The following is a 19,744-nucleotide window of genomic DNA, read 5'->3' on the forward strand; positions in this document are numbered from 1 at the left end:
CTTTTTTTTTTTTTTTAACCCCCCCCCCCCCCCCCCAAAATCCAGCTTTTAAAGATGGTGGAACCTTGTGCTGTGCATCCAGGCAGACACAAAGGGTGCGAAGGAGCTTTTAGTGGTTGCTGGAATATATCTGAGGTTGTGTGAGTTGCAGAAAGTAATAGCAAGAGTCAAGAGTCTGGGTCCAGTGTTTCTTGATCTGTTTGCTGTGGCGAAGTGCCTGTGTGACAGCCCAGGAGCTGGAGTTAGGCAAAGCTGGTGGAAGCAGAGGGCAGTGGAGGATCTGGAGCAGTTTGGAAGGCAGGGAGAGGAGAGGAAAAAGCCCTTTGCATCTGATGCTACAGTTCATGTCAGCATAGCCCATGGGGAGATACCCATTTTAAACTGTTCAGCTTCAAAGTCTGCGTGCAGTCTATTTTCTGCTCTAGTAAGGAGACACGCAACCATCTGCCTTGCAGACATGAAAGAGCACTTCAGCTCGGAGACAAATCAATGCAGGGCAGGGGGAGGGGAGGGAGGAGGCCTGCAGATGCACAGATAACCCAGGCCAAGGGGCAGATCCAGTTTGACTCCAGAGGGATGATTGTTTCCAGGTGGCTCACAGGGTGTTTGCTTCTCGCAGCACAAGCTTCGAGCTAGCTGCTGTGGCTACTGCTGCCAGCCCTGGCTATCCCCTTGCACACCAGGCACATTTCCAGCCTAAGCCCCCTTGCACGTATTGCAGGAGGTGTCCAGTGCACACATGGCCCAGGCTGCTGGTAACATCTGCTAGATCCTTATCCAAAGGGCAAAATTCGTGCTAAAATGGTCCCTGCTGCTGAGGGTAAGAGCACCGAAGGCCCTCTCCGCTATTTCCACACTCAAAGAGCTCCCACCCCTTCTTCAGCAGGAGGAGGAACTGGGATGAAGGGCTGAGCCTGACATCTGACCCCTGCCTTTTGGGCAGCTCAGAAAGTGGGTTCATCTCTGCTGGTACCACCCTGGGCAAGAGCCTCCTTGGCTTGTGCTTTGTGCCAAATTTTAGGATAGCTCTACCAACCATATGGCAATGACCTTCGCCCCATCCCCTCCCTGCTCCTGGAGGAGATAAACACTCGCTCTTGCTACAAGTAGGTCTCTCCACCAAGGCTCTGGGTTGGTGCAAAGGGCTGCAGTAACACATGTGTCTGGGTACGGCTGCAAAAGGCATGTGGAGCTGAAGAAGTGGGAGGGGACAATATGGAAGGAGGAGAAGCAGAGAATATTGCTTTTTGGTTTGTCCTTAACTCACAGAGGAAATTGCCCTGAGAAGGCTGAGGCCCCTAAGTCCCTGGGAAGCTCTTAGTGCTGGAGCTTAATGGGAAGTGTTTCATCCTCTGCTTCATGGTATTGACCACAACCTACAGCTCTCACTTCCCCTTGCTGCTGTTCTAGTGAGCATCTGAAAAACCCCATCATGAACAGGAATCAGGGAGCTGATCTTCAGTGGAAGTCTCCAGGTTGCTGGAACCACTTTGCTGGACTCTTCCCAGCTGAGAAACAAAACAAAACAAGAGTTCAGCATGTTGAAAATGATCGGGACTCTCCTTGCTTTTCCTTTTTTTTTTTTTTTTTTTATTTATTTTTTTTTATTTACAGCAAAATAGAATGGCTCAAATTGTTTTGTTCCCCTGGCAAATACCATGTAATATGCATGGAAAAACCATCAGTGTTCTCCAGGAGTGCCCACCCGGAGGCTGTGTGGAGAGGCACGTGTAGATAGGTCCCACCTGTGGGTGGGGGGATTAATGTCTCCCAGCCATGCCTGCATGGCATCCGTCCTGCAGCTGATCAGTGCTATGCCAGGCTCTGCCCATAGTGCTGTACAATACAGCCCCCCTGAGAGAGGCAGTGGGAGGAGGGATGAGGCAGTTGGCTCGGGGTGGGCAGAGGTGTCTTCTGTCTCATTGCAGGAATGGATGGACCACAAGCTCTCCTGGAATCCAGAGGAATACGGTGGGATCACTGCCATCCGTGTCCCCTCTGAGTCTCTGTGGCTTCCTGACATTGTTTTGTTTGAAAAGTGAGTCGTGTGCTCCTCGCTCCAGGCTTTGGCTAGAGCATGGGCAAGGCTTGTCAGCTACCGCGGAGCTTGCATGTGCTGTTAGAAAGATGGTTCTCTAGACAGCATGCACACTGGCTTTCCTTGCATCGAGCTGTGAGGAGGTGGGACTGGGGCAAATGTAGTCCTGATCTTGGTGCTGTTTCTTTCTGTCCACCTCCCCAGTGCTGATGGGCGTTTTGAGGGCTCCCTGATGACCAAAGCCATAGTGAAGTACAATGGAGTGGTGACCTGGACGCCCCCAGCCAGCTACAAGAGCTCCTGCACAATGGACGTGACCTTCTTCCCCTTCGACAGGCAGAACTGCTCCATGAAGTTTGGGTCATGGACGTATGATGGCAGCATGGTGGACTTGATTCTAGTGGACGAAAATGTAGACAGGAAAGACTTCTTTGATAATGGGGAGTGGGAGATCTTAAATGCCAAAGGTATGAAAGGCAACAGGAAGGATGGGCTGTACTCTTACCCGTTTGTCACATACTCCTTTGTGCTGAGACGCCTTCCACTCTTTTACACTCTTTTCTTAATAATCCCTTGCCTGGGACTGTCTTTTCTAACTGTCCTGGTGTTTTACCTGCCTTCAGATGAAGGAGAAAAGCTTTCATTGTCTACTTCGGTTCTGGTCTCCCTCACTGTTTTCCTTTTAGTGATTGAGGAAATAATCCCTTCTTCTTCCAAAGTCATCCCTCTGATTGGTGAGTATCTGCTCTTCATCATGATTTTTGTGACCCTCTCCATCATTGTCACCGTCTTTGTTATCAACGTCCACCACCGCTCCTCAGCGACTTACCATCCCATGGCTCCCTGGGTTAAAAGACTCTTCCTCCAGAAGTTGCCGCGACTGCTCTGCATGAAGGGCCACGTAGATCGTTATTCCTTCTCAGACACCGAGGAAAAGGAAAGCACCTTGAAATCAAAGCTCCCGGGGAAGCAGAAGCACAGGCAAGCAAAAGATGGAGAGAAAATTGTTATTGCCTTTCTGGAGAAGGCAGCCGATTCCATTCGGTACATTTCCAGGCATGTTAAAAAGGAGCACTTCATCAGACAGGTAGGTGAAGGGAGGGCAACAAGGGATCGCAGCTCCCTTGACAGCAGTGACTTCCAAGCCCTTTTTGTTTTCTGCATGCCTTTCTGTTTGCCTCTTTCTCCTGTATTCATCTGGGGCACGTCCTGGGAGCTTTCCGTGCTCCCATGAAGTTTCTGGGAAAATGCACTGCTTTGAGGAGAACTGTATGTTGCTGTGGGAATCCTTGCTTTTCCCAGGCACGAGGCCACAGCGGCCTGTCCTGGAAGGATTCCTGTCTGGGGTTTTCTGAAAACTGTGCATAAACATTGCACCTCCTGCAAGTGTAGGACATCCAGGCAATGCACCCAGCAGCGTATGAAAAGAGAACAACTTCTGTTAGCAACCTCCTAGCAAGAGCCAGGGCTTTGTTCAAACAGTATTGATGACTTCAGCAGAGAGATTAACAGTAAATCAAACATGCAGTATGTGAGCGTATCTTGTCCATGACTGAAGTCTTCTCTTTGAGGCTTAAATCATTAAAACACCAAACCAAAACAACCCTCCCCTGAACTGCTTTTATAAATAGCTCTTCCATTTATGTGGGGTTGTGCCAGTACTCACAAAGCAGAATCTCCCTCCTGAATGCACGCAGCCTGAGCCAGCAGAGCACTTAAGCAAACACAAGCCAATGGGACCACTTGTCCTGGAAGCAACATCTGCATCAAAGTGCTTTGCTAAAGCCAAGTCCTTGCTCTCCAAGGGAAATGCAGTTCTCTTAAAAGAAACCTAATTCATTATAAAGCCATCTTCAAGCTTGAGCCTGTAAGCTTTTATCTATGCACTTAGCTAAAAGCTTTTGCACAGCCTGAAAGAAGTCCGATTATCGTGTTCTTAATACTACAGAAATGCTTTGGTGTTTTGAGAGGCTGGCAGGTATGGGTAATGAAAAGGAGATCCATGTTGGCTTCAGGCTATGGAACACTACAAAATTCTGGTTTTTAAAGCCAGATTTTTGGAACTGAAATATATGTGGCAGTAACAACAAAGTACCAGGCTCATTGCTGTTTCTGTTTCTTCTCCCTCTCTCCTTCACAGGTTGTCCAGGACTGGAAATTCGTAGCTCAAGTCCTAGATCGGATCTTCCTGTGGTTATTTCTGGTGGCATCAGTGACAGGTTCAGTTCTCATCTTTACCCCTGCATTACAGATGTGGCTGAACAACACTTTGTAGAAAATGCTCCCACACTAGCACACCGGTACAATGCCATGGGATGGTGATGCCTTTGGGCTTGGTCTCTGTTGCACAGGATGGGAAGCAACAGCAAGACAGGGAGAAGGTGATGGTAACAGGCACCGACCGATGCTTTCTATCTTCATGCAGCTGTAATGGTTACAGTCTTGGCTGAGGTCAGAGAAAGGCTTGGCAAACGGCTGAATACTAAAAGTGAATTGGTGTTGCAGAACTGGGTTATAAGGATTTTACTAGTAGCTTGGTTGTGTTATAATATGAGCCAAGATTATTAGTTAGAACTGAAAATAGTGCTTCTGGCACAACTGTGCTTTGCAGGCAGATGTGCCAGCTAAACTATGGCTGTATAAAATAAGTTAGAGTATCATAGGAACACTAGTCAGTACTCAGTCTATCTACATATCCAAGTAAAAACCACAGAGTCCCTACGGATTGCCTCCTGTACACGTCAGAAATGGCAATCACGAAGCATGTGCATTAGAAAAAATATAAATATCTTTTAGATAGGATGTTCAGGACCTTGACACTGTGGCTCTACCTTACTTCAGGATCAGCTCAACCCTGGGAGAACTTACAGCTCTTCCCACTGGCTACCAGCCTTTATATCATGCACAGTTTATCTCTCCTCTTGGCCTTCAGGAATTTGCAAGGTGTTAGCCATGTCCCAGTATTATTTGCATCATTTTTTTTTCTGGTGCTCTGTAGTATTCCAAAAGGCTGAACAGGTAATGATTTTCCCCATGCTCTGCATTTGGAAACTATGATTCCTGCACCTGTGGGTTCACAGGACTGGAAGTGGAAGATCATCAGAAGCATATCTCATAGAGAAAAGTGACCATGTTACTCCATGTGGCAACAGTGATCTGCCTAAATAATTTTGTTGGAGAGGATCTTTGCCACTGCCTGATCATTTGTGGCAAATGAGGCTTGTGGCTGGTGCAGAAGTGGAGTTTCTCCTGAGAGCTGTGGGGTGAGCTGGTACTAGAAAGGTACATCATTGGGTGTTGGCTTGTCCATGTTTCTCAGCCAGTTCAGAATTTCATTCCTCTGAAGCATTTAAAAGGGATCCTTCTGCATTATTAGAAACAGCTCTCTAAAGTGTAAATAAGACATGACAGAAAATGCACAGGCGTTCCCTGGGGCAGAGCTGTGCCATCGTGGAGTCCTTTAGAAAATCCCTCTCAGAACTTGCAGGTGTTTTCAAGGCTAACAAGGGATTTGGAGACCTGCTTCTCAACAATATGAATGTGAGTCTGTTGCTAAACCTTTAGCCAGCCTTGAAACTTTCTCTCTAAGGATGGAGGTTAGAAGGTGCTAAAAATATGCAAAGGTATTCTTGTGCTTGGATTACGTGTGAACACCAGACCTCTGTGAGCTAAGATCATCCCAATTTGTCTTGTCCCTGCAGAAAGCTTTGTTTACTTGTGCAAATATCATTAATAAAGCTGTGTTTAGTAAATGATTCTCAGAGCTGAGAATGCTCATATATTGATGCTGAACTTCCTTATTCCTCGTGGTGGTTGTTTTTGTTGCTAGTCTAGTTTTCAGCCCACTTCAGAGAAGCCTTGCCTCAGGTCTCTCCAGATACAGGATTTTGCACGTTCTTGGAAAGTACTTGTGACTTTCACTTGTGTGTGTGAGTTTGAGGGGGAAGCATTCAGAGTTGATTATTATGCAGTGGCAGGAACCTAGAACAAACCCATTAAGTTTAGTCTAGATATCTTAATGTAGACACTGGTATAAAAACCTTACACATTGGTTTTATTACCAGCTGCTCTTCTCTCCTTCAAGTCGCTTTGTTCCCCTGGCCTGTACTGGCCAGTACCGCGAAATATCCATTGGAAAGCTGCCAGGAAGCTCTTCTTTCCAGTATTTATAGATTCTTGCAATCAGTTAGTGACAGGTTTTCCCTCTGATTATTGCTGCCAAGGGGCCGCCTGTTAGCCATGGCATCCTCTCCTGGGCAAGAGCTTCAGGTGCTGTGTTGGCAGACAGTCCTGTCCTCACCGTGCTACAATTCACTTTCCTACCGGCGGGCAGCACGTGTCTGTACCACGCGGCTGTGTCTGATTGCAAGCTGCTTTTTCTGGTAAAGGACTCCAGGGCTCCGGCGCTCGGAGTGGGAGATGTACGAACACTGCACAAGCACGACTTCTGTCCTTCGGTCCTCCTAGCATACCCCCGGGACTGCTACGCTTGTAGTTTCACTGCTCATTATTCCTCATGCTGATTGTTTCTGAGCTTCCCTGAATCTTTTTCCGTCTGGCCCACAAATGCATTCAGACATTACAAATTTAAAATCTTAAAAGAAAACCCAACCCTCTGCCTTATCGCTGCCTCAAAGTGTGACATCTTGATACACAGGACCTGGTCTGTAGGACTCAGCGCTGCTTGGCAGGACCAGGCATGTCATCTGTTCACCAGGCGACGATTATGCCAAGCTCCTCTGGACCTTTTGGTGAGGGAGAAGGGGCAAGATTGTCTCCCTTGGGAAGAGGATATGGTGGGCTGGCTGAGCTGTCTGACTGCTTCTGGAAACTGTGCTGTCAAAGATAAATCCCCAGATGTGAGCACTGCCAGGTGCGAGAAATACAGTTGTGTTTTTGCAGCGGAAAATTCCACTGACCTTGCATATTCAAAAGCAATTGTGCAGGCATAGCAGTGGCATATCAGTGGGGAGTATGTTAAGCAGATAAGGGGAAGGTCCCACTGTCCCAAAATAAGGAGGACAGCTAGGAAAAGCAATACAAGCAGTGCGAAATCAGTAAAAAGAAAGAAATCATGGGCCTTTAGTCATGAGAGAAGGGGAAAAAATGAAAAGGAGAAATTAAGATTTGGTCAAATAAAATTGTACATATATAGTGTAGTAAGAAGAGCCAAGTAGTTTGTGAACGTGTAGTACTCAGCTGATGAGGAAACGGGAGGAATCAAGAGTGTTTGGTGGACTCCTAACAGGGGATGGAGAGCTGAGCGATTATGTCTTGACCAAAAGGCAGGGATTTTGCTAAGGTCAGCTTGCTGGCTATGGGGTGTGAGCTGCCATGCCTAAGACATCAACACAGTTCACCTTCAGCCACCTTATTTTAATTGCCTGTAGGGTCATGGGTTGCAACAGCAAATGCTGGAAGGCAGATGTCTTTCCTGTAGGAAAGAAGCTTTCACGCTCAGAATGCAGCTTTCCTCCTCAAATTCCCTTTATTTCCCCTTCCCTCCTTGCTGATCAGGGATCAGTACAGCAAAGATCATTTGGCAGCGTATCTAAACACATTGTACAGAAGTGGGCTTTAAAAAAAAACACAAATTCTTCACGAGGGTGTGTTTCAGGAATGATTTTTAATTGACTATCTGATAAAATAAACTGTGGTTGTTCATACATCTGTCTGTCAGCTGCTACGTAATTATGCAACATACAGAGGGTTCACAAAAAATGTTTTTCTTCTAGAAAAGTGTGACTTTACATATTTCAAATATTGGACTGAGACAGATACATCCTTGTCATTGCACCATTACCTCTGCTGTATATTTCAGTCCCATTGGCTTGGATGGGAATGATGCCACTTAGAGAAGAAACCTTCTGTGCACAACCAGCAGGAATCAAAGTAGAGAAGGGACCCAATGGTAAATTGTCCACAAAATTTAGAAACCACACAAGGTGCACAGCTACACCATGTTTCAGGATGAGGCGCACTGGGACTGGTACCTGGTTACACAGGGGAAGCCCCAGCCCCAGAGAAGTGTCCCTGGAGCTGCAGAGCAGGTTCACCCACATAAGACTGACCTGTGAGGGGCTGGCAAAGGGAAATCTGCCTTTTGGCAGAAATCTGCCATTTCTGCCTGTGATGAGTAGCTACCAGGGGACAAATGCTTCCCTAGAGGGCTTGTGTCTGAACCTGAGCATACATGAGTTTTCAGAGCAGACCCCGTGGACTGGGACCACTGTTAAGCTGATGAAAGAAATGTGGCTTGTAAACCCTGCTGGTGCTCACCACGGGATTTGATATTCAGTACCAGGAAATACAGAGGACTTTGGTCACTTACAGAGGTAAGCAGCAGGTGAGCTAGTTTTCAACACTCTTAGAGTCGTAGATTTCAAATGACAATGCATTACTTTGTAAACCCCAAATATCTCAGGTCTTTTCTGTTAGTGCATCCAGGTTATTCCTCTGTGGTGGCTCTAGGATGATCTAAATGTTGTCAGAAAGGCTGCACACAGTGCAGAATGTCAAGCAGGTCTTTCTTCAACTACAAATAGGTGCTTAGGACCTCTCTGACTTCAAGCATAAACCTAAGCACGTGTGTTGTGGATCTCAGACCCTCATTTTGTACTTGCATTGCAGAAGATGGGAAGCCCTTATTTTAGATTCTAGTCAAAGTCCTTGAGAGGGATTGATGTGACTGTACTTTTATTTAGATTTTTGTCTGCTCTGTCACAGGATCACAATGAAGAACATCTGTCCAGTCAGTATGACCGTGGTATGTCACCTAAGTGCCATGCTGGGGACTAGGCATCGTACAAGGGAACAAATACAGGGGAAACATAAATTAAGTCAGTGCTGAGGAAGAGTTGTGATCAGGGGAGAACAGTGAAGTCGGGTAGAGCCATTACTCTTTGGGTAATGCACTCAGAAGTGCCTGAACTGTCCTGATGGCCCCCTGCCCCAAGGCCAAGGGAGAAACTCAATAACTTCAGCCTGCTTCTGTGGTCCTCAGTGCAATTGCTCTTGCTGACCTCACTGAGAAAAAGACAGGCAGGCACTCCAAAAATCCCACCCTTTCTGCCTTAGTAAGACCACACGGTCGTCTCCCATTTCCAGCCCTTTTCTCATTCTGCTTTGGGCTGCTGCTTGCACAAAGGACTCTTTGCTTCTCTCCTCCCCACTGGGGCTGGGTGCCGAGAAGGGGCTGAGCAAAGGAGTGATGTAAGTGGAGGGAAATTTTGGGACAGTTCCAAACTGAAAATGAAATAAGAACAAAAGTGGATCAAAAGCACTGGATCAACTTATGTATCTGCTATTAGTGGCTGGATAAAGAGCCCGGCAGTCCCAAACACACAAAGGATTATAAATACCCAGAGAAATACTCTGTCAATCACCATAGCTACGTATTTCCAATCATCTTCCACCTGCAATAGGAAAAAAAAAAAAAAGGAAAAAAGATAAACTACATGTAATGTAACACAGCATTTTGAGTTGACACTATTTGGTGGAAATGCCCCTTGTGCTTTTGTGCATGAGGAATAACATACATACAGGCAAGAACATTGCTTGTGGTGCTTATAGTTGTTGCAGTTTTTAAGTGTCTTTAGAGGGGTTGATTTGCTATCCGTATTTATCAATCTTGGCTGAGAACACCAAACACTGTCCTAGTCTACTGATTATTTCTAAGTCTTCAGCTCTGTTGGCAAGCTGTGGCTGTCACTGACAATGACAAGTAGGACCCGGTCACTTGGTGGGTGCAGAGCGAGCTGATTTCACAGCAGGCTGAATCACCACAGCTGCACATTGCTGGATCCTGCCAAAGGATCCTTTGTGGCCCGAACACCCACACAAGAGACAGCTTACTGTTCTGGCCTCATTTGCCCCACTATCACTCCGGTTAGGCTCAACTAAATTGTCAAACTGGACAACTGGACATGTGAACTTTAGCAAAGCAAGTGCCCTGACTGAACACAGCAGTGTCACCTGCTACGCAAGCCGGAGTGATTTTCGTATCTCTTTGAGAGATAAACCCTAGATCCACACTTGGTGAAGTTGCTACCCCTTGAACTGTACCTGTGTGTGAGGACCACGTCAGAAGAGCCTCCACTCTTACAAAACTAGTGAGTGGTTAAGAGTTCTCTGCTGAGGGATCTTCCACTCGTTTTCCCAATTTCTTTTGTTTTCCTCCAAAAGGCTACTGCTTTACTTTTTTTGTGAAAGAAAACACAGCAGGAACTCCTGATGCTGAAAAAAGTTGTCACAATTTTTAAAGCATTTATACAGAACCATGCACAGTAGCACCCATATGGCTTTATGCTTCTGGATGAAGCAGAAGCAGCCTGCAGAATCACTTCCTCAGTGCTTACCTGACAACAACCACCCCCACCCCCCCCTTTTTTAACAGAAAGAGGATTTTTCCCATATTAATAATCCTGCTTCTGATCCTTAGCATGCTTTGAAAGGTAAGCTACAGAGCTGCTGACGCACACGCCTGACTAAGAATACAATTGCATGTGGCAGAAGAGGTTTGCAAAATGCAAATCAGCATAACTGGCAAGGAAAGCCTTATCGTGAGCTGCACAATCAAAGCGGCGTGTTACTCGGACTCCTTCACGCAAAGTCTCCTCTTATTTGGAATGCATCAAGGAAAGCAGCTGAATACAGCGCATGGGTATGTTTTATGCCGCTGTGGCAGTGAAAACAGGGCTGAAATGTTAGGGTCTAGCAAAACATTTGGGGTATAGGGTATAGGTACTAAGCAAAGCTCAGTTCGGTCACTGTCTCCTCTGTGCTGACAGACTCCCGTCTTTTGCTTTGGGCTCATCCCATGAATGCAATCACCAGGCCTTAGCTGTAGCACGTTATTCAAAGTTATGGACTTCGTTTTCAGATGAAGCCTCTTCTCCTGGACATTTTTCAAGGGGGAAAATGATTTTTTGGGTTGCATTGGGGCTGCATGAATTTGTGCTGATTTCCAACAAATACTTTGATAGAAAGAATATGTGCCAATAATTTTCTCACAAAATGTCAGTGTTGTTCTATAGGACAGAAATAACAGCAGCATTTCATTTTGAAATGGATTTTGCCTTCACATAGCATCTAAAGGCTTCAAAACCAAATGTAAGAATTTAATGACAGATCAAAGGTAAATGCTTCACTGGGTTCAAAACTCTTCTAAAAAACATCTTGAAGTGTTGGAGAATTTTTATTCCTTGCAAGGCCTTGGTGTGTGTGTGTATGACAGTCTTTCTTGGAGCTGCTTTTAGTTGTGTGTTTACACCTGAGGAGTTGGCCCTGGATTCTTAAGATTCCAATGTGCATCATTTTCTATGACAGTAATCCCAGGCAGGATGAAAGATTTATAACCTCACACAAGCTAATGCATTAGTTCAAATGCCAAATCTTTTTTTTTTTTTTTTTTTTTTTTTTTAAATCCCCTCTCCCTCTCTCTTTCTCTCTCTAAACACCAGACTGAAACTAAGTGTTGGCAACAATATTCAGAAAGCAGTATCTCTACCAAATATACCACTAGCTGTGAACAGTTCTTTTCCAGAAAAACAAAACAAAACAAAATTCAGTGCAGCTAGACAAGCCTTGCTCTTCAAAAAGCAGTTCCCAAATTTATTTTTTCCCTTGCTAACAAGGAAAACTTGTCCAACAGCACCCTTGGTATTGAGGTGTTACTGCTTACCAGGGCTGCGCAGTTCATGAGCACCAGAAGAGTTGCTTCTGAGGAACTACAGAAGCAGGGGTAGAAGGCACTTTGGAAAACCTCATCTGATCTGTCCCATGCCCCATGGCAGAATCAACTCTGCCTGAACCACTGGGGATCAAAACTCATTCCTCGTGACCCCCACAGCAGTGGCTCTTCTTACCCAGAAAACAGTCCTCAAGTCTAATCTAAAACTGTCTTGTTGCTTGAATTATCCACCAGGGACAGAGGAAGAACAGTTTAAATATTTTTTCTTGTTCCACCCCCAGTGGATTACTTAGCTCCTCCCCTTTGTGTAGAAAACTTTGACCAATTTACAGGTCCCAGAATTTTCTTCTCTAGACACAACAACTCTGGTACCCTTGAGCTGCCCAATTTTCTACCCTCACTTGCTGTTTTCTTGTGCGATGCTGCAAGGGTGGCCTTGTGCCCAGCTCAGTGACTAGGAGTCACCCTTACCTCTTTGGTTTCATTTTGAGACCTCATGTTATCTGCGATGAACTGAACGCTGCTAATGACATCCTTCACTTCTGGGGAGTACTCCGTGTGCTCTGCCACCCACTTCAAGGACTGGTGGCTCAGTCGTCTTCTTCTGGTGGCAGCGAGTTCAGCCGCTTTATCACAGTGACAGCACTGCTGCTCCTTGTGTAGTTTGGTATCTTTGTGTTTGCTGTGCTTTGGTTTGCCTGAGGCATTGGCTGAGCCTTTCTTGGTCTTTCTGGAGATGCTTTTTTTCTGCTGTTCCAGAGGCCGCTGCATCAACAGCACTTTGGGGAGCAGGCTAAGAAAGACGTTTTTTACCCATTTGGGCATTGTGTGTGTGGTTGGGGTTCTGTAATGTATATTCAGGACAAACACAGTGATGACAATTGATAGCGTCACAAATATCATAGTGAAGAGCAAATATTCACCTACGAGGGGTATTACCAAAGAGGTGGATGGGATTGTTTCTGTGATCACCAGTAAAAATACAGTCAAAGAAAGCAGCACAGAGATGCAAAGAGTCACCTTCTCGCCACAGTCAGATGGCAGGTAAAAAACCAGCACTGTAAGGAATGAGATGAAGAGACAGGGAATGATCAGGTTTATGGTGTAAAACATTGGCAGCCTTCGAATATAAAAAGAATATGTTATGTCTGTGTAGATCTCTTCACAGCAGTTGTATTTGATGTCATGTTTGTAGCCAGAAGCATCAATTATTTCCCACTCGCTATTTTCCCAGAAGTCATTCATGTCTACTTTGGAGCCAATGATCAGAAGATCGATTTTGGCTTTGTCATAGGTCCATGAGCCAAATTTCAATGAACAGTTCTGATGATCAAATGGAAAAAAGGTAATATCCATAGGACAGGAGCTTTTAAAAATAGCTGGTGGGGTCCAGGTGATCATTCCATCATAGCGAAGGAGGGCCTTGGTCTTGCCTTCAACTTGAAAATCCCCCACAGCACTAGAAAGACAAACGAGGAAAAGAAAAGAAAATAACCATGAAAGAAAAATAATGTCTTTCATGGATGCTGCAAGATACTACTTTTCAGTGAAAGGGTAAAATGGAAAATTGTTCGTCATACTTATTGTATAAGACAATATCTGGTTTCCAAATTTTATCTGCGGGTACCCGAACAAATTCAATTCCATCGTATTCTCTGGGATCCCATCGCAATTTGTAGTCATTCCAAATCTAAAAGAAGAATGGAAAAGGATTTTAAAACCTTCTGTTATCAGCAAGGATCTGCTACACAGATCTTCCTCATAAATGGCAAGGCAGGATAAAGACTGAACGAGAAGCATGAGTAGAAGGGGACAATGATCTGAAAAGACAGCAAGGCCATGAACTGGAGAAACACTGGACATAGGTGAGTGCTGATTGCTATCTCCTTCTTTGTGAGGAGTTGGGAAATCAACAGCTACCAGCTGCTGACAAGCTGAGATCTCTCCTCTGGCTTTCAACATCCACATGTAGAAATTAAAAAAAATAAAATACCTCCCCAGAGTGAACAGGAAACTCAGGCCTTGCTGCTGCTCTTACTAGAGTGGACCCTAAAGGCTAAGGGAGACTAGCATCAAAGGAGACCAGCATCCAGGTGAGAAGGGAGCTGCATACACACACTGACAGGTAGTCGTGGCCGGGGGACATTACTGGCTCTAGAAGGGCAGTGAATTACCGTAGGGATGCCCAACAGCTTGCTTTCATTGCTGTCTAGCACCATATAACGGGGCCGTGCTCCATGTTCTCGCAGCCTGTCCTGAAGGTCTTGACTGTAATTCCAGAAAGCTTTGTGTGGACCACAAGTGGGGGCTGAAGGAAGATGCTTCTAGTGGAAGATGGCTTGTTTCTCAGCAATTTAGTTTCTTTAAGGATCTTTGTTTATATATGAGTACTAAAACCAATGGGAGAAATGGAGACATGTACCTTTGGCTAAAAAAAATGTTTTGGTTGGAGTCTTGAATATGGAGATGACCTAGGATGGCAGAGATTCATATTTAATCACTCTTAAAGTTATTAAATCCAGCTAAAATCCAGCTGAATTTCCCACATGAACCAATAATAATGAAGTTGGAGGAACACAGCAGACATGAAAGCTGGGAGATGCAACTTCTTGGGAACAAGAATAAAGAAATAACTTTTTCAAATGTGACTTTAGTTAATGTAACTTCTCCTTATTTTTACCTATAATTACTTATTACAAAACAAGCTCTCATTCTGTAGATCTAACTGACAAGATAACACACGTTTCATCACATTAATGCAAAGTGCATAAGAAATAAAATGCAATCACTTACATGTCTAAGCCACAGATTGGTTTCCATGATCTGATTGACTTCATCCTAGAAAGAAATACAGGCATGCACATCCTCACTCATAAACCACTTACAGTATGCCGAGATGGCCACGACTTACTCTGATAAAAATGGAAACAAGAATTCCACATTAACTGATACCAGCTTTTTCTGTCTGTGGCCTGTGGCTCTCGGCAGGATCTTAGGCTACTTCTAGGGGATTTGTGGAAGATAGCTAGGCAGAGCTAGGCTGTTTTCAGGGCGATTCCATATTGTACACAGACATCTGCAGCTCTATTGAAAATTTTTTAAGGCTTTGCTGAAAAATTGTGCCACATGTATGTGGGGCGTACAAAGAGCTACACCAGTGTGCCAGGGGCCTGAACATGTGGAAGACAAAAAACTTTCAGTTAATCCTGTCAGGGTCAGGGGAATAAGGGCGTGCTGGTGCCTATGTGTTTTGTTGGATTCAGTTTTCAAAATACTTCGTTTACATGGCACAGTACTGGTCAAAACTCAAGGAAAATGACATCTATAGTGCAGTTCTTGCATTTCCATGCAAACTGCTAGAGCAGATGAACCAAACCTGCACTAAGTTAAGCCATTTTTTTCACTGAAAACTTGTGTTTACAGCCACTCACTGCTATCGCCAATCAGCAAAGAATCATGAAAGAGCTGCAAGAGGCACAAAGATAATAAAAAATGGGATCCAGTTCTAAGAAGTCTTCAGCCTAAAGGTAGTTTGAAAAACACAGATTACATACATATATGAATACAGGATGGAATTTGCAATGAAAGTATCTGTGAGAATACTGCTTTGAGTAGTTCTTAATATTTAAACATGAAGTATTAAAACTTCTAAGATATTTACAAACCAAAGGGTGCAGAAAATGCTGAGAATTTTCATCCCTGAATACAGAAGATTAAGGACCAAAAAATCATGACACCTTAAAAAAAATCCTATTGGTTTACTTATGATTTTCCATTTATTTATTTATTTATTTATTTATTTATTTATTTATTTATTTATTTATTTTCTGAAAGCACTGGGAGCCAAGGACTGTGGCAGAACTTCTGAAGCCTGCCAAGCAACCTGTAACATGGAAACAAAATAATTGCACCAAGGGATTTCCACAGGTGAGAGCTGCCTCCAGTGCAATGACTTTCAGTGCCTTCATTTATACTCTCAGATACCTTAGCTCTGTTACCCTGGCTGCTCCTCACTGCTTGTCTGTCACTTCATTATGGACTCAAGGACACTCAGAATTCAAACTCAGCCTCTGTTCTTGGATGAGTTACCCCACAGAGGGTGATGCGGGTGAAATAAGGCTTGCTATATGGTGCACCCCAGAACATACAACACTTACACCCAGCTCCATGGTCCAAACCAGTAGGTTGTACATCCCTTATGTTGTTTTGAACCAACCAAACTGAAAAAAAAGCATGCAAAAGCATGCAAAAAAAAATAAAAATAAAAAAATCTCATCACATACACATGTGCACAGATGATAACATCAGCTAACAGAGCTGGAGGTGCAACTACTACAGTGATGTCTGCTGTTCAGCACTTCTCTGTTTGGCTTCCATGCCCAAATCTCAGCAGCCTGCTGTAGTCAGACTTACCACATTTGTAAGCTGGGTAATGGCCACTTCGAAATGCACTGTGACAGGATCAGACACGTTTTCCACTGGCCTGATGAACTGGTTGTAGTGAGTGAAGAGTTTATGAAATAGCCGTTCCTCTGATTCGCAGGCTGCGGCATCTGGGTTCACAATGATAAAGGATAGGTATTTTAGAGCTAAGGATGAGGAAAAGATGTTAAATACGTGCTACTCCCTGCTTTATTTCTGGATCCTGTGCTTGCCACTGTGTATCAAGACACAGAAGCTTCCTCCTGCTCTGAAGAAATTCCAGTTGTTTAGCTCTGTGAGAAAAAAGACAGAAATTTTGTAATACAGGACTGTTCTTTGGGAAGAAGCAGATTATAACTGTAATCTCAATCAATACAGGACAGGCTGGATGTTTTAGCAGGAAGGAGGTGTATGAAATCTGTTACATACACCCCAAATCTGATACAGTTATTTTCATAAGGCTCAAGACAAAAGACTTTAATTGTAAATGGAAAGATTAAATCATATGAGTTCTGGCAACATGAGCTCGGAAAACTACTTGTCTTCAGCGATTTTGCTGTTTCAACCATCCTTTTTGCGACTTCTAGGGAAGATATATGAACACCTGCAGAATTTGGTGGTTTGTATATTGTGATTTGTATCTTTCAAAAAGGAAATTTCATGTTTCTTTTCAGACCTCATCACGATGCAGTGCAATGTGACGAGAAGTACCCTACCGTGGAAAAATGAGTTTTCTAACATAATATCATGACTAAAGCCACTGAGCCTAAAATCATGTTTCCTTTGAAATTTTCCTACTGGCTTCTTAGCAGACACAAGGTTTAAAATAAAGCAGCAGAAACAGACAAGTATTTAGGCCTTTCGTTTTTATTCGGTAACAGATCCTCATCCTGTTGATGTTGCTTTAAGACAATGCCTTGTGCCCTGCTAATGCAAACACTGTAATTCACAAAGGTCTTGGTTGTCAGCAGAGGAGAGACTTTCAAAAAAGGTGCAGTGACTTAAAAGCAGAAATCCTGCTGAAACTCAGTGAGACCTGTGCATAGAAATCACCCCAGCACATTCAGCAACAGATCACAAACAACAGAGAACAAAACATACTGAGTTCGTGCTCTTGAATGTGTGCATACAGAACATGAAAACATTTAACTTGCATTATTTAAACAATGGCAAAATTTAAGCATCAAGCAAAAATACGAGAACTCATTTTATTCTTTGTTAGGAATAGTTTCTCTGTTAGTTATCAGACTAAAATTAAGAGTTTTACACATGAAAACTAAGGTTGCTTTGGCTCTGTTAAAATATAAAATAAAATATTACGGGTTTCAAGAGAGGAATAGCTAGCAGAAGCTTTAAATTGAATTAATTCCAGGGAAACAGAAACAAGAGACAGTGACTAGAAAATATTTTAGAGACTAGCATCAAAGACAGCCTACCTTTAATCAAGGATGTGAGCACGAATGCCCACACACCAAAAGCAGGGTACGACCGCGACAGCCACCTCTCAGGATGCATTGCTGGAAGCAGAGCAGACCTTCCTTTTGAGAAGAGAGGTTTGGGAAAACCCAGAAACAGGCAACAAGAAGACACAGGAGCCCCTTGGACGGTAAGCACCTGGTGCGAAGATGGATTTCAGTTTTGCATTTGCAGCCGACTCTGCAGTCTGGTAAGCAGAGCAAAGCCTTGCAGAGTTGCTCCCACTATCAGCAGGCGAGGAGAGCTTGTGCCGTGCAGAGAGGGGAGTCCGAGCATCCTATCAGGTGGCTTTCACATCTCCAGTCACCCGCACCCTTGCCTCTGGGGGAATGTGCAAGAGTGCAGGAGAGGAAGGAAAGGGAAGACACAGGGCAGCAGTGTCTGTGCAGTGTGGGGGGAATCTACCCCTCCCTCCACGTGCTAGTTAAAAAAAAAAACAAACATCCAAAAGCAGCTGCTTGGACTGTTTTTTGTGCTCACCTGAGCGAGTCCGCGGGAATGCACAGAGATGAAACAATTTCACCTTGTTGGCTGAGCACCAATTCTGCAGCAGAAGTGGATGCACGCCTCAATCAGAAAACATCTGAGCCTTGAAATCGGAAGAGCATCATGTGAGAGAATTACTTGACAGTATTCTGGGTGAATAAATCTAAGAAAAGCAGATTTATTATTGCCTTCTGCCAGGAACAACTAAGTGTGCTAAGTTATTTCCTGACAGACAGGCCAACTCACAACACCTATTTTCCTATGAGTTTGAGATGTGTGTGAGTGCAGTGATTCCTGTGCCAGCATCTTGCTAGTGTGGAGGCAGAACAGTCGAATCAAAGAAAAACACCAGGTGCTGCCACAGGTATACCAGACAGGCCAGGGTCACCGGGGCAGAGTTAATAAGATACTCTTATTAATGTTTTTTTTTTTTTAAAACAAACAAACAAACAAACAAACAAACAAGGGCAGATCCTGATCCTGTAAAGATTAATGCATGTTCACTCCTCAGACTCTCAGTATATATGTTGTAGCAGCAGGAATGCCTGGTGAGTATCTGTAGGCAAAGAGCCTGAGAAACTGAGTGTCCTGCTTATCTGCGGAGGGGTGAAGGGCACCACAGGTTTCCTGGTGCCATCCAGCCTTGCAGAAAGCAGCTGGGACAGGGATTCTCCTTTATGTGAGCTCAATAGAGCATGAACACCTCCGAGTGGCTGGGTGAATGCTTTGGTCAAAGCAGAAATGCTGCTGGCTTCCAGGCAGTTACGTTGCTGAAGTGTGGAGGGGAGAGGAGAGGAAAGCCCTAAAAGCAAAAAGGACAGGACGCCTGTCACACTGCAGAACACAGAGGCAGTGCTGAAGCCCAGGATGAGAAATTTACTTACTTGCTATTCAAGTTGTTAAAACAGGATGAGAAAAGAAGAGGCCTGCATGGACGAAAGAGACTTAGCAATGAGCTGCCTGAAAAGAGATGATATTTGAAGTGGACAAAGTTGCAAATTCCGAGAGATGAAAAGGCAGCGTTGGAGGGCTGCTGACATCCCCTGCCCCAGAGCTTACTGGAGTCAGTGCGGATCCTGCTGCTGACCCAGGGAACCCTGAGCTGAGCCACTCCTCAGCAGGGAGCCGAGGGAACCAAAGCATCACACCACAGCAGTGCTTTGGTGGCTGTGAGCCACCCTGCCCTCTCGAAACCAGCAGCAAACTAAGTGTGGTTGTAAGTAAAGGAGAGGCAACAAGGCACGGCTATGAAGCATTTTCAAGCTGAAGGTAGATGTGAATTATTCTTAAAAGTGGTTTAAAAATGAAAGTATATGTTTCAGCATAAAGATTTTTTTTTTTTTTTTTTCCCCCCTGAAATTTTCCATCTTTCCAACACTCTCCAAGAAAATAAAATGTGAAAACCATGAAAAGTGTTTTGTTTCTGGTTCTCCCAGGTTGCAAAGTTTGTTAGAATAATTTCAACAGCCTAGGTTATCCAAGAAATTATCCAAGGAATCTCAGACTTCCTCCTGAATTTGTGCTGCCCATCGACACCTGCTGCTGGCTGTGCCGCCTCATGGCACATGCACTCCGGCTAAGTCCGTGCTTGTAGAAGGCTGACGTACAGTAACATAGTTTCACATACTTTA

The 19,744-nt window shown here is 44.5% G+C and overlaps 2 protein-coding genes across 5 annotated transcripts in view; one reads left to right on the forward strand and one right to left on the reverse strand.

The window, feature by feature from the left end:
- Positions 1–14,307, forward strand: part of CHRNB3 (cholinergic receptor nicotinic beta 3 subunit) — a 19,428-nt gene extending 5,121 nt beyond the window's left edge. The window contains exons 4-7 of one of the 2 annotated variants that reach the window (XR_004746127.1): positions 1,929–2,038; positions 2,243–3,125; positions 4,179–4,686; positions 14,296–14,307. Coding sequence is in view for 1 of the 2 variants with exons in the window: in XM_035309785.1 (XP_035165676.1) it covers positions 1,929–2,038; positions 2,243–3,125; positions 4,179–4,313 (1,128 nt within the window). In the remaining variant the exon portion in view is untranslated. Of the gene's footprint in view, positions 1–1,928; positions 2,039–2,242; positions 3,126–4,178; positions 5,831–14,295 lie in introns of those variants that run through there. The other variant, XM_035309785.1, reaches the window with a different exon arrangement.
- Positions 7,646–17,949, reverse strand: CHRNA6 (cholinergic receptor nicotinic alpha 6 subunit). 3 transcript variants are annotated; one of them, XM_035309784.1, is made up of 6 exons: positions 17,588–17,949; positions 16,143–16,282; positions 14,523–14,567; positions 13,310–13,419; positions 12,201–13,188; positions 7,646–7,905 (listed from the first exon to the last, which is right to left on the reverse strand). In XM_035309784.1, the coding sequence occupies exons 1-6, from the start codon at positions 17,664–17,666 to the stop codon at positions 7,795–7,797; spliced, it is 1,473 nt and encodes a 490-aa protein (XP_035165675.1). In that variant the 5' UTR covers positions 17,667–17,949; the 3' UTR covers positions 7,646–7,794. The 3 variants fall into 3 exon arrangements, with proteins under 3 accessions (XP_035165675.1, XP_035165673.1, XP_035165674.1); XM_035309782.1 differs by having other exon boundaries at positions 7,791–9,283; positions 17,588–17,948; XM_035309783.1 differs by lacking the exon at positions 7,646–7,905 and adding an exon at positions 9,321–9,453 and having other exon boundaries at positions 17,588–17,945.
- Positions 17,950–19,744: the final 1,795 nt, after the last annotated feature.

This window comes from Oxyura jamaicensis, chromosome Z (genome assembly GCF_011077185.1).
Source record: "Oxyura jamaicensis isolate SHBP4307 breed ruddy duck chromosome Z, BPBGC_Ojam_1.0, whole genome shotgun sequence".
In the NCBI taxonomy this organism is placed as follows: Eukaryota; Metazoa; Chordata; class Aves; order Anseriformes; family Anatidae; genus Oxyura; species Oxyura jamaicensis.

What these genes read in the sequence shown, in the direction of transcription:
- CHRNA6 (XM_035309782.1), bottom strand. Translation starts at nt 17,666, where the DNA reads ATGCATCCTGAGAGGTGGCTGTCGCGGTCGTACCCTGCTTTTGGTGTG. An exon ending in GCTCACATCCTTGATTAAAG is followed by an intron (nt 16,283 to 17,587) that starts GTAGGCTGTCTT and finishes TTGTGAACCCAG; the next exon opens with ATGCCGCAGCCTGCGAATCA. An exon ending in GATATTGTCTTATACAATAA is followed by an intron (nt 13,189 to 13,309) that starts GTATGACGAACA and finishes TTGTCTTTCTAG; the next exon opens with TGCTGTGGGGGATTTTCAAG.